The sequence below is a fragment of the Eriocheir sinensis genome, unplaced genomic scaffold (assembly GCF_024679095.1).
Source record: "Eriocheir sinensis breed Jianghai 21 unplaced genomic scaffold, ASM2467909v1 Scaffold247, whole genome shotgun sequence".
Taxonomy (NCBI): domain Eukaryota; kingdom Metazoa; phylum Arthropoda; class Malacostraca; order Decapoda; family Varunidae; genus Eriocheir; species Eriocheir sinensis.
Window position 1 is genome coordinate 357033 of NW_026111551.1, and position 17611 is coordinate 374643.

At 45.8% G+C, this 17611-nt stretch overlaps 1 protein-coding gene and 1 long non-coding RNA gene across 2 annotated transcripts; both read right to left on the reverse strand.

The window, feature by feature from the left end:
- Positions 1-171: 171 nt before the first annotated feature.
- LOC126991152 (uncharacterized) lies at positions 172-2205 on the reverse strand. Its single transcript, XM_050849915.1, has 2 exons — positions 1467-2205; positions 172-1169 (listed from the first exon to the last, which is right to left on the reverse strand). Exons 1-2 carry the CDS (start codon positions 2138-2140, stop codon positions 521-523), a joined length of 1323 nt encoding a protein of 440 aa, XP_050705872.1. The 5' UTR covers positions 2141-2205; the 3' UTR covers positions 172-520.
- A 7824-nt stretch (positions 2206-10029) lies between these two features.
- On the reverse strand, positions 10030-13204 carry LOC126991162 (uncharacterized). Its single transcript, XR_007745219.1, has 3 exons — positions 12841-13204; positions 11359-11474; positions 10030-10224 (listed from the first exon to the last, which is right to left on the reverse strand). It is a non-coding gene; the product is annotated as an uncharacterized LOC126991162 (long non-coding RNA).
- Positions 13205-17611: the final 4407 nt, after the last annotated feature.

The window sequence follows — 17611 nt, forward strand, 5'->3', positions numbered from 1 at the left end:
GAGAGACAAAATAGAACTCAGGTCATCACACTGAGCTGAAGCATACTGGCAAGAGCATTCTAATACCTTTCATTTAAATATAGTTTTAAAACAGGTGGTCGTTGAGACAACTCCTTACATAACGTTTCTTGTTCTGAGGTGCAACACGACCCCACTATCCCTGCCTAAGGTTTTTTGTAAGACAATATTTTCAATTTTTTCATTTGAAATATAAGATAAGAAATGTAAGCACACACATGCGTCCAAACACTCCCCACAGATGCGACACTCTTGAACAATTTGTTCCGTAGAAGTGGCACCGTTCCATGGGATGCGTTCCTCTGCATGGTGATTTTAGTCAGCTGGCGAGCCGTTCCTCTCAGTGTGTTTGTGGTGCTTCTTGGCACTCCTCAGTCTCTGTTATCACCAGTCAGCGACAGTTACCGTTCAGCGGGTGTTGAGAAATGCACCCGGAATGTACGTCACCTGTACGTCGCTGAACATTTGAGTTTGATCACGACGCTGTGTACTCGCCCGGTGCTCACAGAAACTCGCCACCACTCGGCTTTGCGCCTCTCTTGGCACGACCTCTGCTGCGGGAGTTGGTGCCCCGATGTGTCTGTCCCTCGTAGAAATGCCTTGTTTCGTATCTGGGCGGGACGTGGCTGCTGGCGTTGTGCTGGCGGTGCTGTGAGTGGCGGCTGTTGGTGTAGTTGTGTGCAGCATACCAGCCACTGTTTTGCTGGAAGGAGACGTTGCTCCGCTGTGCCGGCCTCTCGAAGTGCCGAGGTGCGCCACGCAGCGAGTTAGAGGCGGATCTAACGGGCTGCTGGTGAGGCCTCGAGGTAAAGTTGGGAGGCTGAGTGACTTGGAGCGGCGCGGCGTATCTGAAGGTGTCGTGGCCACGGTACACCTCACGTTCCTTGACGGGGGCGCGGAGGTTACCAAGGTTGAAGCGCACATGTCCTGGACAGGTGGACCGTGGCATCTTTTCTTTCTTCAGGACACCTTTAGGAGACTTCCCTTCAGTAGTGGTATTCATTTGTGCACAGCGAGCTGCTCCAACTGTTTGCTGGTGTAGTGTGTTGTGTTTCTTTACCGCGTCCTTTGCTGACCCTTTCTGTGGCTTCACTGTTCTCTCCTTTCGCCTTTCCAGCTCAGGACGAATGCTGGAGAGAGGGAAGCCATACCTGAAGTAGTCGTAGCCACAGTACAGCTCACGATCCTTGACGAAAGTGTTCAGGTTCTGGAAGTTAAAGCGCACACATTTATGAGCGGTGCTGGCCGTCTTTCCTTTCTTGAGGATCCCTGTGAGATGTTGTGGCTCATTGATTTTGTTGGCTGAATCTGTTGCTTCCTCTGTTACTGTTTGTAGAGCCTCTGGCAGTTTGTTTACTGCTTCCTTTGCTGGCTCTTCCTGTTGCTCCACTGCTCTCTCCTTTAGGCTTTTCAGCTCAGGACGAATGCTGGAGAGAGGGAAGCCATACTTGCAGTAGTCGTAGGCACAGTACAGCTCACGAATTTTGACGAAAGTGTTCAGGTTTTGGAAGTTGAGCCTGATCATTTTCTTGACCGGGGTTTGAGATGCATCCCGCTGTTTGAAGCTGCTGATAAGGGGCATCTTTTCCGGTGGGCCGGTAACGGCCTTGCTCCTGCTGGAAGGAGCGTCCCCAGCCGTGCCTTGGTGCCCGGAGGGGAGCTCATCGTATACCTCCTTTATTTTCTCTCTCTTGACCATGTGCAGAGTAATTACGAGAGTGTGAACCCTCTTGCCATGGCTCTCCAATTGCGTGCAGTCTTTTTGTGAGACTGTTGTATCATCCACTGGCTTGTGGACCTTCTCTCTCTTCACCAAGTGGATTGTGATGATGAGAGTCTGACGCCTCCTGCCAGTGGCCTCCTTTTCGCCCTTCCCCACCACCCCATCAGCATCCAGCAGGGTGTCGGAGGGGATCTCCTCCTCCACCACTGAGAGAGGCTGAGCAGCCTTCTTCAGGCAGACCAGGGCCTGTTGCCCTGCATCGGCCTGGGCACCCGCGTTTTCGGTTTCCTCGACGATGTCGTCAGGTTCCTCGGAGGGGCTGCGGCGCTTCCGCCTGGCGAAGAGCCAGCCGAAGCACCCGCAGCACCAAGACTTCTTCACTTGTTTTTGCTGAGTCATTTTAATGTAAATGAACAATCTTTAGCAGGAAAGTGAAGATTACCAACGTTGTCCTTTTCTGGGATGGCTTCTCCTCGTCGTGTGCCGCCTTGGCTACACCGACCACTGGCGGGGACGCTCAAAGAAAAGGCTGAGAGTGTAACGCTGGGGCGATGGGACGAAATGCAGGTGACGAAATGTTGCTGGGAGTAGTGCGCCCTCATCACCGGTAGAGGAGGCCTACTGGTGATGTTGCCTTCGCCCCTGCCCTGCCCTCTTACCACCTAGGTCAGGGCTACTCTCTCCCCACGTGTTTGCCGTGCGTGGCGTCCCGTATACTCCCCGTGCCCTCTCATCTGGCGGTTGAGTCCACCGCGGGGCAGGATGTAGTTCCCCTCGCTGGGCAACACGCTAATTTGGTGGGAGGGCTGGGGTAAGACGGGCGGTTCAGTGTGGCCCCATTGAATCAATCGGCTGGTCATGCGATGGCTTGGGTCAAGTAGTCACTGCCGGGTGGGCGGTCGCAAAGGTCCCGCGGCCGCCGTCAAACACCTGGCAGTGGATGCGTATACTTCCCCATTATCCCTGGGGCTGTTGAATGCGGTCTGGCCCCAACATTCAGCCTCCCCTTGTTGGGCTCCGTGGTGGGTGGGGTTGTGGGGGAGTGAAACACCTCCCCTGTGTATGGGTAAGTTTCCCTTGCCTCGGCCTGCCTCTCTCCCTGACGTCCGCCTGTCCCCGATTACCCCTACACGGTCCTCTCTCGTCGCCACCTTGGAGCCTTTCACGGCTCCTGGTGGTGCCGCTGAAAAGTCCCTACCTCCTAGAGGGGTTGACCAAGATAAGTCCGTGCGACACAAAAGTCCACGTGTGTCTGACAATGCTGCCTCCCATTCCGGGGGTAACTCTGATGTGCGTCCCTCTACCAAGCTGGACGCACTTCAGATGGTGAATATCGATCCATCGTTTTCCTACCGTGCCTTGCGCTCCTTATTCAAGCCATTTGGCACAGTCCTTCGTATCCGTCTCATTTATGATGGAGACTTCAAGTCAAACAGATGCTATGTGACCTTTTCCTCCAGCGCTGAAGCCCAGTCGGCGTGTGATGCTGTTGCGACTCTGCCTATCGCAGGTGCTGGATTTCAAGCGAAACTTCTTCGCTTCGGACAGTGACATGGACTATGTCCCGAACCTATTTGAAGACGCTTTGTTAGAGCCAACTCCCAGGGACAGCCAGGTCCCTCCCCCTCGTTGGTTTGTTGCATACTATAGGAATGGGCGTGGCAACTTCATTCATGCTGCTAGGTATGTACCTCGCCAAAGAAATTGGCACGATCCCTGAGGGGAATCTGAAAAAGTATGAAAAGGGAGTGTTAGTCAGGGCTAAAGATATTACTCAAGCTAAAATGGTGCAACATCTACCATGCCCTGCTGACAACATGTTTGAAACGGTCAAAGCACATCATACCTTCAATTATAGTAAAGGCAGTATATATAACCATGACCTCTATGAGCTCTCTGAGGAGGAAATATTTGGGATGTGCCCTAGTTCTGTTCATAAGGTGTCCAAGTTAAAGGGTTCAGCTAACATGATACTTCTCACCTTTTTTGGTTCTACCCTCCCTGACCGTGTCAATACTGGCCCCTTCCATCTAGATAAAGCAGACTGGCAGCGATTTACGGAACTTAGCTCCTCTCTTCGTCCGTTGGCTGACTTTGGAACTTCCGACGAGGTTGCATCCTATTTCACTGATGCCCTACATTCTGCAGCCCTTCAATCCGTCCCCAGGACGTCTGGCCAGTTCCCTAAACGTCCTGTTCCCTGGTGGAACGGCGCTTGCACAACTGCTGTGCAAGAGAAGCGTGTTGCATTCTCTCGACTTCGTCGTCACCGTGGGGACCCCAGTGTTTGGATGCTTTTCGGGGAGCGCGTGCTCGAGCACGACGTACTTTCAAGGAGGCTCGACGAATTTCTTGAAGGCTTATCTTTCTTCCATCACTACCAGAACTACACTCACAGAAGTCTTTAACAGAGTTCGTAAGATCTCTGAAGTTTTCCCCTCCCCCAGTGCTATCGCATGCAGGGGAGACGGTGGACCCTAAGATTGTTGCTGACCTAATCGCCAAGCACTTTGCCAGTGCCTCTAGGAAAGATCCTACTGCACCAGGGGCTCGTCATCGCCGGGATTTGGAATCACTCGGCGTTAACTTCGCTTCCACCGGAGGGGAATCTTATAATATCCCATTTTCTTTCCGAGCTGAAGACGGCTTTATCCCAGTGTCATCATTCCTCGCCAGGTCCAGACGACATCCCTTATGCTTTCTTACGCCACATGTCTGACTGTGGTTTTACATTTTTATTGGATCTTTACAATTTCATTTGGCGTACCGGTGATTTTCCATCTCTGTGGAGTGTGGCTGTAATTCTCCCCATTCTGAAGCCTGGGAAAGATCATCTCCAAGCAACTAACTATCGTCCTATTTCTTTAACATCCTGCATTTGTAAAGTGATGGAGAAGATGGTGAATGTCAGGCTTATGTGTTACTTGGAGAGCCGGAATTTATTGACCCCGGTGCAATATGGTTTCCGAAAGGTGCGCTCCACCTCGGATGTTCTTTTATCCTTGGAATCCTCAGTTTGTGAGGCGTTTGCCAATAATCACCACCAGGTGACCGTGTTTTTTGATCTGGAGAAGGCCTATGACGCCGCTTGGTGTCATGGAATTTTACTTAACCTGTTTGAGTTTGGTCTTCGTGGCCGTCTCCCTGTTTTTATTCAGGAGTTTTTATCTCGTCGTCTTTTACGGGTTAGAGTAGGGAGTACTCTTTCCGAGGTTTGTCCACTTGAGTATGGATTACCACAAGGAAGTATTATCAGTGTTACGCTATTTGCTGTGGCTATTAATGGAGTCGTTGGTGTCCTGCCTGATGGAGTTCATAGCTCCTTATATGTAGACGATTTATCCATTTCGTTCTCTGCGGCAAGGATGTCGCTGATTGAACAAAAACTGCAATTGATAATTAATAGAGTCGCCAATTGGGCAAATACGCGCGGCTTTCGATTTTCGTCCTCAAAGACAGTAGCTATGTATTCTGTCGTCTTCGAGACGCTCATCCGGACCCTGACTTATATCTTGGTAATAGGCGACTGTCCTGTGTAGAGACGACTCGTTACCTCGGTTTTATTTGATAGCCGCCTAACCTGGGTGCCTCATTTACGTTACGTTAAGGCGGCTTGTCAGAAAGCCCTAAGATTACTCAATGCTAGCAAAGCTATGGTATTAACGTGCAATGGTCATCATACCAAAATATGTAGTAATTAATTATACATGTCAACCTACTTATTTTCATGAGATCATGGTATGACCACTGAAAAACATAGCTTTTTTTTATCTTGGTTCCATTACAAAATCTTAGGTCACTTGGTAAAGTGTTCACCTAAGTCCGACCCAAGCTGACAACATAAACCTTTTTTTTTTTTTTTTTACAGCAAAGGAGACAGTTCAAGGGCACAAAAAAAGCAAACATTAATGAAAAAAAAAGCCCGCTACTCACTGCTCCTAAAAAGAATCCAAAGAGGTGGCCGAGAGATAGGTCAGTTTCGGGAGGAGAGGTGTCCTGATACCCTCCTCTTGAAAAAGTTCAAGTCGTAGGCAGGAGGAAATACAGATGAAGGAAGATTGTTCCAGAGTTTACCAGCGTGAGGGATGAAAGAGTGAAGATGCTGATTAACTCTTGCATAAGGGGTTTGGACAGTATAGGGATGAGCATGAGTAGAAAGTCGAGTGCAGCGGGGCCGCGGGAGGGGGGGAGGCATGCAGTTAGCAAGTTCAGAAGAGCAGTCAGCGTGGAAATATCGATAGAAGATAGAAAGAGAGGCAACATTGCGGCGGAATTTAAGAGGTAGAAGACTATCAGTATGAGGAGGAGAGCTGATGAGACGGAGAGCCTTAGCCTCCACTCTGTCCAGAAGAGCTGTGTGAGTGGAGCCCCCCCACACATGAGATGCATACTCCATACGAGGGCGGACAAGGCCCCTGTATATGGACAGCATCTGTGCAGGGGAGAAAAACTGGCGGAGACGGTACAGAACGCCCAGCCTCGAGGAAGCTGATTTAGTAAGAGATGAGATATGAAGTTTCCAGTTGAGATTTTGAGTTAAGGATAGACCGAGGATGTTTAGTGTTGAGGAAGGTGATAGCTGGGTGTTGTCAAAGAATAGGGAATAGTTGTTTGGAAGATTGTGTCGAGTGGATAGGTGGAGAAACTGTGTTTTAGAGGCGTTGAAGGACACCAGGTTCTTCTTGCCCCAATCGGAAATAATAGTAAGGTCTGAGGCTAAGCGTTCTGCAGCCTCCAGCCTTGAGTCGTTAAGTTCCTGAAGGGTGGGTCTTCTATTAAAAGAAGTTGAATAATGCAGAGTGGAATCATCGGCGTAGGAATGGATAGGACAGTTCGTTTTGGAAAGAAGATCATCAATGAACAACAGAAAAAGAGTGGGAGATAGGACAGAACCCTGTGGGACACCACTGTTAATAGATTTAGGGGAAGAATAGTGACCGTCTACCACGGCAGAAATAGAACGGTCAGAAAGGAAACTGGAGATAAAGGTACAGAGAGAAGGATAGAAACCGTAGGAGGGTAGTTTAGAAAGCAAAGATTTGTGCCAGACCCTATCAAAAGCTTTTGATATGTCCAGCGCAATAGCAGAAGTTTCACCGAAACGGCTAAGAGAGGATGACCAAGAGTCAGTTAAGGCTAGGGAGATCACCAGTAGAACGCCCTTGCGGAACCCATACTGGCGATCAGATAGAAGGTCAGAAGTGGAAAGGTGCTTTTGAATCTTTCGGTTAAGGATTGATTCAAAAGCTTTAGATAGACAAGAAAGTAAAGCAATAGGACGGTAGTTTGAGGGATTGGAGCGGTCACCCTTCTTAGGTACAGGCTGTATGAAGGCATACTTCCAGCAAGAAGGAAAGGTAGATGTTGACAGGCAGAGGCGAAAGAGTTTGACCAGGCAAAGCGTGTTTGCAAGCTGAGTGCTTAGAATATTGGCATAATAATAAAAGATGCTGAAAACTGGATTCCACTACTTTATTTAATATATGAGTAATTATATACTGAATTTGTAATGGAGCCAAGATAAAAAATCTATGTTTTTCAGTGGTCATACCATGATCTCATGAAAATAAATAGGTTGACATATATAATTAATTACTACGTATTTTGTTATGACGACTATTGCACATTAATACCATAGCTTTGAACCCAATGATGAATATCTTCAAGCAAGACACAAATAGCAACAGATTGGTCACAAATTCACTCAGTAAACAAATTCATATATTCAATAAAGTAGTGGAATCCAGTTTTCAGCATCTTTTATTATTATGCCAATATTCTAAGCACTCAGCTTGCAAACACGCTTAGGTTTATGTTGTCAGCTTGGGTCGGACTTAGGTGAACACTTTACCAAGTGACCTAAGATTACTTAATGCTACCATAGAGGTACACAACATCTTTGATTGTGAGTGCATCAGAGAGCACTGGAGAGCAGCATGAGTCTAATTAGGTGCTAATGAATATCCTGCCTGCTTCACAGACTACATAAAATGCAAATATGATCGGTGCCTAAAGGTGTTATAAGCTAATGATGGTAAATATATATATATATATATATATATATATATATATATATATATATATATATATATATATATATATATATATATATATATATATATATATATATATATATATATATATATATATATATATATATATATATATATATATATAACTGTCTGCCCTAATGTCCTCCCACTTTTGAGGTCCAAATGACGCCCCTGATTGTAACAACGTATCTTGTAACATCCATGACTGGGTGCCGTGCAAATCTCCTCAATGAACACCGAGAAATTAATCTAGGCTCTAGGGAACTCGGAAAAATCCAAGTTAGAGTGCTGGCTGTGGTGATTGAGCCAGTGACCTTCGACATACAATGTCTGTCAGTCGAGCCAATAAAGGTAAAGGTAAAGTTGGGGCATACGCTGTAGCAGCGCGTGGCCTCGGTGCTCATCTCTGTAACATTGGCCCTTGAGCCTGTGGTGGGAGGGAGCCTATTACCCCGGGACACAGGGCCAGTGTGACATCCGGGTTACCACAGTTTCCCCAGGTAGTCATTTATCGACCAGCCCGAGAGGGAGAATGATCAGCTGGGTGAGCTGCACGCCGACTGCCCAGGCCGGGATTCGAGCCCGGGCCCGCGTAGAAGCCAGGCATGCTGACCACTAGACCACGGAGGCGTATTGGAGCCCAATCTCAAGTGAACCCACTCACAATGGCACACAATTTTTTTTCTGGAAAATTTTGTGCTTTGAATGAATTTGCTAACCATTTCTGTCGAAAACAGCACAGATTATTTTCACCCCTTCCACCCCAACCTCCTCAGTAATAAAAAAAAGTGACAAAATCATAGCCTTGAGGCAGTAATATTCAGCCCCAGCATCAAAAATTATACTGCTGCCCTATGAAAGGCATCTCTTATCCGATGAAGCAGTGGCTGGTGTCATTGGACCAGCAGATGATGAAGCAGTGGCTGGTGTCATTGGGCCAGCAGATGATGAAACAGTGGCTGGTGTCATTGGACCAGCAGATGATGAAGCAGTGGCTGGTGTCATTGGGCCAGCAGATGATGAAGCAGTGGCTGGTGTCATTGGGCCAGCAGATGATGAAGCAGTGGCTGGTGTCATTGGGCCAGCAGATGATGAAGCAGTGGCAGGTGTCATTGGGCCAGCAGATGATGAAGCAGTGGCAGGTGTCATTGGGCCAGCAGATGATGAAGCAGTGGCAGGTGTCATTGGGCCAGCAGATGATGAAGCAGTGGCAGGTGTCATTGGGCCAGCAGATGATGAAGCAGTGGGCCAGCAGATGATGAAGCAGTGGCAGGTGTCATTGGGCCAGCAGATGATGAAGCAGTGGCAGGTGTCATTGGGCCAGCAGATGATGAAGCAGTGGCAGGTGTCATTGGGCCAGCAGATGATGAAGCAGTGGCAGGTGTCATTGGGCCAGCAGATGATGAAGCAGTGGCAGGTGTCATTGGGCCAGCAGATGATGAAGCAGTGGCAGGTGTCATTGGGCCAGCAGATGATGAAGCAGTGGCTGGTGTCATTGGGCCAGCAGATGATGAAGCAGTGGCAGGTGTCATTGGGCCAGCAGATGATGAAGCAGTGGCTGGTGTCATTGGGCCAGCAGATGATGAAGCAGTGGCTGGTGTCATTGGGCCAGCAGATGATGAAGCAGTGGCTGGTGTCATTGGGCCAGCAGATGATGAAGCAGTGGCCGGTGTCAATGGGCCAGCAGATGATGAAGCAGTGGCTGGTGTCATTGGGCCAGCAGATGATGAAGCAGTGGCTGGTGTCATTGGGCCAGCAGATGATGAAGCAGTGGCTGGTGTCATTGGGCCAGCAGATGATGAAGCAGTGGCTGGTGTCATTGGGCCAGCAGATGATGAAGCAGTGGCTGGTGTCATTGGGCCAGCAGATGATGAAGCAGTGGCTGGTGTCATTGGGCCAGCAGATGATGAAGCAGTGGGTGGTGTCATTGGGCCAGCAGATGATGAAGCAGTGGCTGGTGTCATTGGGCCAGCAGATGATGAAGCAGTGGCTGGTGTCATTGGGCCAGCAGATGATGAAGCAGTGGCTGGTGTCATTGGGCCAGCAGATGATGAAGCAGTGGCAGGTGTCATTGGGCCAGCAGATGATGAAGCAGTGGCTGGTGTCATTGGGCCAGCAGATGATGAAGCAGTGGCAGGTGTCATTGGGCCAGCAGATGATGAAGCAGTGGCTGGTGTCATTGGGCCAGCAGATGATGAAGCAGTGGCTGGTGTCATGCCAGCAGATGATGAAGCAGTGGCTGGTGTCATTGGGCCAGCAGATGATGAAGCAGTGGCTGGTGTCATTGGGCCAGCAGATGATGAAGCAGTGGCTGGTGTCATAGGGCCAGCAGATGATGAAGCAGTGGCTGTTGTAGGAGCAGCTGATGGTATCTTTTCCACAAGTAATGAACAATGTGCTGGGATGGTCTCTAGCAATACAGCAGCAGGGCTGAAAAAAAGCGTCATATATTAGTCATGATTAATGCATGTAACTTAACCCCTTAACTGCGGATTTCCAGCAAGAAAACGTCACCAAATTACAGAAATGGAACAAATAGTGGCTGCTACAATTCATTGAAGAAAATGTAGTCCTACACCTTGGGAGGGGATATCCAGCATACCAATACCACATGGGAAACACTCCGCTATCCACCGCAGAGGCAGAGAAAGACCTGGGACTATTATGTAACCAGGCTAGCAGTGGAAGCCAAATCCATGCCAATCGTAGCGGATGGGTTAAATAGGTACGTAGTTGAAGAAAAAGGGTCTTAATGGTGAAATGTTACTTATTAACAGAAATATTCCACTATTTGTTATTGGTTGTAAAATAATTGACTGATAAAGTGTGTATCTACAAAGAATATGAATTTAAGAGTGATTAATATATTGTTTTAATGAGAATATAAACGTTTTTGCAAAAACATACAGGCCAGTCAATATTTCACTGCTGCTTGACTGCTGCTGCTGTTGCTGCTGTCCTATCCCTAACACATCATCAACTGTGTCAGTGCTGAGTGGCTCTGGTACCCCTTCAAATACATGAGACGAGCAGCCTATGATGTCATACACCAGTTTATCTACCACAGTTAATGTCATAGTTATATAGGCAGGCGCCTGCGTATCTGTGGTGCCACACGTGTGGGGCACTCAGGTGCTGGGGGAAATGTCATTGTCATGAAGGGGCAGGGTAAACCAGTGTATGCTGTGAGGCCTTGGTGTGGAAGTTCCCTGTCTGAACTGTGCAGCTAATCCCCCATACAGTGAGGGCCTTTTTTACTCCCTCAGGGGCTGTGCAGCTGAGAGAGTGGTGGACATGAGTGTGAATGTGTGAGTGAGTGTGTGCCTGTCTTGGCTACCACCCTTCATTGGGGGAAGATAGCCAAGGTATTTAGATAGATTGATAGTCATTGACAGATGAACATTAAAAAAATTTCTGTATCAAATATGCAGTTCACTGCTATGAACTTATTAACTTTAAGCTGAAATAAAGGCGTTGTGGCCAGTATAGCTGCATTCTGTGAGCACATAAAAAACTAACTAATACAAGTTTTACATATCAAGACATAACAACTAAAAAAATTACCAGTCTGCCGCTGCTCATTCTTGCACTTGGCAATGCGAGGCTTTGATTTTTGTTGTACGTTGTACCAACGCCTCTCACAGTCATCCTGCGTACGGGGTCCACTCCCAGGGAAGGCACTGTCAGGGTATAAATGTGAAGCAAGTTTCTTAATCGTTTCACTATGGCATGCTGTTTATTTCCCATACCTTCTCCAATAACATGTAATACATGCTGTGATGGAAAGCTAAATCAGTACCGGTATTTTATTTACATGCATCATAAGACATTAACTTTTTAGTTGTTATGAACATGGCCAAAAATACTACTTTTCATTACCTACTTTTCTAAAATGCTTTTCTCTAAGTAGGATGATATTACACAATACAGCTATACAAAAAAACTCAAAGCATTAATCTTAATTTCATTCTTTTGAGTACTTCTAACCTAACATTATATCACCAGAAACTGTTTGACCAATGCTATTAAAATAATATTGTAATCTTACTTTACCATTCTCATCAAATCTACCTATTCCGATATAGTCTTAACATAAAATACTTGTAAAAGTGTTGAGAGTCTGGCATGCCCCCCCCAAAAAAAAAAAAAAATCTAAAAAAAGAATAAATAAAATAACAGGTAAATATGACGACTTATACTAATCCCCTTTCCACCCTAAGAAACTTGGGGACCTACCATGTTAGGTTAGGACGTGTTAGGTAGGACATGTTTAGCAGGAGTTGGTTTAGTTATGTTAGATTGTTGAGGGAGTGGGGGTTGCAGCAGAAATGGTCATGATGATGCTATTCACGTGGAACAGTAGGAAAAAGTATGTTCTGTTTGGAAACTCTGTGGTTGCGTTTGTATACAAAAATACCCATTTGACGAGGTTAGGTGAGTTTGCAAGTTACTTGAATCATGAACATGTGAATATGTAACAAAAAAAAATAAAAGCATTAACCTTAATTTCATTATCTTGAGTACATTCCAATCTAACATTATATCACCATAATCTGTTTGACCAATGCTATAAATATACTATTTTAATCTTACTTTACCATTCTCACGAAACCTACCTATTCCCATATAGTCTTGACATAAAGTACTTGTAAAAATGTCCATAGTCTGGCATGCCTAGCACCCCCCCCCCCCCCCAATAAAAAAGCAAAAAAAAACAAATGAAAATAAATTAGGAATAAAAAAAGGTCAAATATGCCTTAACTATCTATATCAACCCCCTCTTCCCCCCCAACAAACTTGGCATGTTAAGTTAGGATGTGTTCGGTAGGACAGGGCAGGTTTGGCATGGTTAGGTTTAGCTATGTTAGGTTGTTGAGGGAGAGGGGGTTGTGGCAGAAATGGTCATAATGAAACTATTCAGATACAGAATGAAAAGGTATGTTCTGTTTGGAAGGTCAGTGGTTGTGTTATTATGTAAAAAATACCCACTTGATTAGGTTAGGTTAGTTTGTAAGCTAACTGAAGCATGACTATGTGATTACCAACCTTGTTACAGCTTCTGCCACTTCAGTCCACGCTCTCTTCTTATCCTCAGGGGTGATGCTCTTCCCATAACACCCTCTGATTATACGTATTTTTTCATGAATTTGACGTAAGAAGACCGTTTCATCTGGCGACCAATTAAACTTACTCCTTTTCTGCGCTGGTTCTCCGGCCCGTAGATGTGCTCATTGGGGCAGATGACGTGGTTATGGTGCGGTAATTTCAGCAGAGCAAGTTGTGACGCAGGAGGGGAGATATGTCGGATGTTTACGTTTTGCACGGAGGCGTCCTTAGCAACGAGCCCGCCATAAAGAAGAAGATAATAGTAGCCAGGATTTGCTAATACTTACACTCAAAGTTGACGAGGATAGCTGTTACTCTTAATAAATTGAGACTATTAACTTTGATAGTAACTTTAAGAGTAAAAGTTAACAGCCCTCGAGGATACGGGCCCAGGAGTCTTGGGAATGGAGAGGATGTGTCGCACTCGGCTCCCTTTCCGCAACAGGCGGTAGCTGAGAGCGAGAAGACGTTCAAAGCAGACGTTTAACGTCAGTGGCATACCGAGGGGGTGGGGGTATGGGGCCATGGCCCCCCCCTTTTGCAAAGAAAAATAATAATGAATAAACAAATGTTACAGGAAAATAATAGGAATATGTATATTAGTATTACGATTATGAATGTGTGTGTGTGTGTGTGTGTGTGTGTGTGTGTGTGTGTGTGTGTAGTTGAGAGCTCAGTGGCACCGAGTGACCGAGCTATTTCCCCTTTGGTTTTGTTTTGAGTTAATGGTAGGATATAAGGTGTGCTCTGAGTGAAAAAAGTAAGGTGTTAATGATGGGTTCATAAAATTGTGTGTAGAGTGCGACGTCAAACTGTCAACTGAAAGCGACGGAGGGGTGTTTGTAGCGGGAGACAGGAAGAAGAGGAATACGAGATTGGGATGGCTCTGGCAGAGAGAGAGAGAGAGAGAGAGAGAGAGAGAGAGAGAGAGAGAGAGCACGAAAGTCGTAAGTGTGCCTCCTCTCCTTGCCTCTCATATTTACTTGATTTTAGGTGTAAGGTGCGGTCAAAGTGATTGGAGGACTATATAAGTGACTATATAAGTGAACTTGTCTGGTGACAGTGGTGAGTATGTAATAAGATTCTGTATTATGTCGGGGAGAGTGGCAGGCGACGCGAGACGCGTATGGGACCTGTAAGGTCGACCTTTGCCGCTATAATAATTGAGTGGCTGCGTGCGACAAGGGGCCAAGCGCCAACCACCGTCAAATTGAGTTAATAGTGTACTTAGCTCTATAATTTTCCCTTCTTCTTAGAAACAACAGTAATATGATCGTAGCTCTGCTGTGCGTGCAGCAAACGTTGATTAATCGTAGTAGTGTGTAGCTCATCAACCATGTCATTGCCATCACCGTCTCATTCAGTAAATATCACACGTTTGCAGAGGCAGTTGCTGATAATCGTGGTTAATTCTAACACAAAACATTAGTATACACTATTGTTGCCCCAAAATTATCATCATATACATGAAAGTTTCTTTAACTGGCCAACACTTCACTGCCGGCAAACATGGCGCGGGGCGGTTATTGTGGGGGTGGGGGAGGGGCCCTGGCGGGGGGGGGACGGGGAAGCACCAACACGTCGTGTGTCGGGCACTCATCAATTTGTTTTGTTTGTTTAGTTTTCTTCAATTTTAAATGTGTTGTAGTTGGGAATATGCATTAGGGTTTTCGTTTGTTAATGATGAATGCAGCGGCGCTAGAAAAAAAGTGTCACCCGTCCTTCCAGTGCAAATTATCAATGAATATTAGAAGAAGAAGAAGAAGAAGAAGAAGAAGAGAGAGAGAGGCAAGGTTACGTAGGTGAAGGAAGTCATGGTGGGAGGGAGGGGAGGACGAGAGGGTACAATGGGCGTGTCATAATAGGGCTGCATGTGACAAATACCTATGTATTACGCTAATATTCAATGTATTAATTATAAATTGTCATTGGCAGACTACATTCAACATCGTCACATTCAATTTTATCACATGCTAATATTCATTGATGACCACTCATTCCGAGAAAACACAAATTCAGCCGAAGACCTTCCATTTCGGGCACGGACACCACCATGCTACTTTTGCGTCAGCCTAGACTTAATAAAAAGTCACGACCTTGACATCAGGTGCTCAGGGGCATTCAATCTACTACATCATCCAGTGTGTCAGGTGTCAACGTCTCAACTCCATTCTGCGGCCAGTCTTGAGTTAGTGTGTCTGCTAACCTCTTACGCTCATGGTGTCAATCAGCTTCAAGTATCTGTCAGCCTCACTGTATCAAACTCATATTCTGTCAACCTCACAGTGTGTTAATTTCACGGTGTCAGTCAACCTCATTGTGTCAATCAACCTCACAGTGTCTCAAACCTCACAGTGTCTGTCAACTTAATAATGTCAATCAACCTCACTTTGTCAACCTCAAAGCATCTTTCGACCTCACAGTGCCAATCAACCTTATAGTGGGTGTCTACTTCACAGTGCCAATCAACCTTACAGTGTCAACTTTAGTCTGTCAACCTCACAACGCCAATCAACCATACAGTGTCTTCCCACCTAACAGTGTCAATCAATCTTAGTGTCTTTTTACCTCACAGTGCTAATCAACCTTACAGTGTCCTTCGACCTTACAGTGTCTGTCAACCTCAGAGTGTCTTTCAACCTCACAGTATCTACAACTTCAGTGTTAACCTCATAGTAGGTTTCAGCCTGACAGTGTCAACATCAAAGCGTCTCTCACCTCAGTATCAACCTCACAGTGTCTGTCATCCACAAGGTATCATTCAGCCTCACAATTTGTCAACCTCACAGTGTCTGTCATCCACAAAGTATCATTCAGCCTCACAGTTTGTCAACCTCACAGTGTCTCTCAACCTCAGAGTGAGTCAATCTCACAGTGTATATCAACCTCACAGTGTATATCAACCTCACAGTGTCTGTCAACCTCAGTATCTGTCAACCTCAAAGTTTCAACCTCATATTGTCAACCGCAGTATCTGAACCTCACTGTGTCATTCAACGTAACACTGTCAACCTCAGATTATCAACCTCACTGTGCCTGTCAACCTCACATTGTCAACCTCACTGTGTCATTCAACCTAACAGTGTTAACTTCAGATCGTCAACCTCACTGTGTCTGTTAGCCTCAGTTTATGTCAACATCAGTGACGCTGAACCTCAGTGTGTCAATCTCATTGTCTGTCAACATCACAGTGTCATTCAGCCTCACAGTGCCTGTCAACTTCAGAGTGTCATTCAACCTCACAGTGTCTTAACCTCACTGTGTCAACCTCACAGGGACAATCAATCTCAGTGTCTGTCAACCTCACAGTGTCTGTCAACCTCACAGTTTCATTCAACCACACAGTGTGTCAACCTTACTGTTTGTCAACCTGACAGTGTCTCTCAACCTCACTTTGTCTATCAACCTCACACACTGTGATCAATCTCACAGTGCCAATGAACCTCACAGTTTTTCAACTTTACAGTCCCAATCAACCTCACAGTGTCTCGCCTTTTCAGTATTAACCTCACAGTGCCAACCATTCTCACAATGTCAATCTTACAGTGCCAATCAATCTCGGTGTCAATCTCCCAGTGTCTGTCAACATTACAGTGCCAATTAGCCTCACAGTCCGTCTGTCAACCACACAGTGCACGGCTGTCAACCTCACAGTCCGTCAATCAACATCACAGTCTATCTGCCAGTTTCACAGTAAATAGTGTACTATAAGGATGACCATCAAGAGAAACTTTTACGACGTGTATTTTTATGGTTGTTTGAAAAATACTTCACTTGTGAGGACACAACGAAAGCACTGCCAAAGAGTTTGAAATGTGGTGTTTGACCAGTAAGATTTATGACAATAGTAGGAGTTATTGGGTATAATGATTTTTTTTTTTATATTAGTAAAATTCATGAAAATGTGGTAATGGTAATTACCTAAGCATTCTAAAGGACTAGGAGAGAGAGAGAGAGAGAGAGAGAGAGAGAGAGAGAGAGAGAGAGAGACGAAGGAGAATGAAAATGAGTAGGTTACAATATAGTGAAATGAAAACAAATAAAAAAATAAATGAATAATGTGATAATGGTAAGTGCCTATGCATTCTGAGAGAGAGAGAGAGAGAGAGAGAAGTGTAGTGGAAGGTAACACAAGGAGGAGGCTGTCGTACGCCTGGCAGCGTTACGCGTCGTCCCTCCCTACCGCGGATAGGGTGGCGCCTGCGGGGAGGACTAAAATTATTGTCATTCAACGAACATACGTACAGTTAGTCTTTTATTTAGGAGTCTAAGACCTGTCCTAAATGAACTATTAAGAGATGCTGTCTATCAATTGATTGTTTTTCCAAGGTAGTAATTACTGGGCCACGTAATACTTTCAAAATCCGAAAATTGTTCCTGCTTAACACACTGCATTATTCATCATTTTATAACTCTTTTGTTATTCAACATTACGAAATCAATGTATATCAAGTAAAAGCCAAGAAAATGTAGTCTCTAACGGAGTATAACACATAGTTGCATATACTCTGTTTAGGACACACGAGACAGGTAAAGTAAAGCGATGGTGACCGACCGACGCACGCCGTGTCATTACCTTTACATGCAGTTTTCTCGTTTGTTTACTTTTGGCGCTTGGCCCCTTGTCGCAGGCAGCGCTTCATATAACCACCTTTAATGACCGTTTTGTGCTTGACAGTGGACAGTGTAGAGTGGCTGAGTGACTATTGTA

Coding starts and splice junctions, on each gene's coding strand:
- LOC126991152 (XM_050849915.1), bottom strand. CDS start 2,140: ATGACTCAGCAAAAACAAGTGAAGAAGTCTTGGTGCTGCGGGTGCTTC. Junction 1,170..1,466: donor TGTGCCTACGACTACTGCAA/GTATGGCTTCCC, acceptor CGACTACTTCAG/GTATGGCTTCCCTCTCTCCA.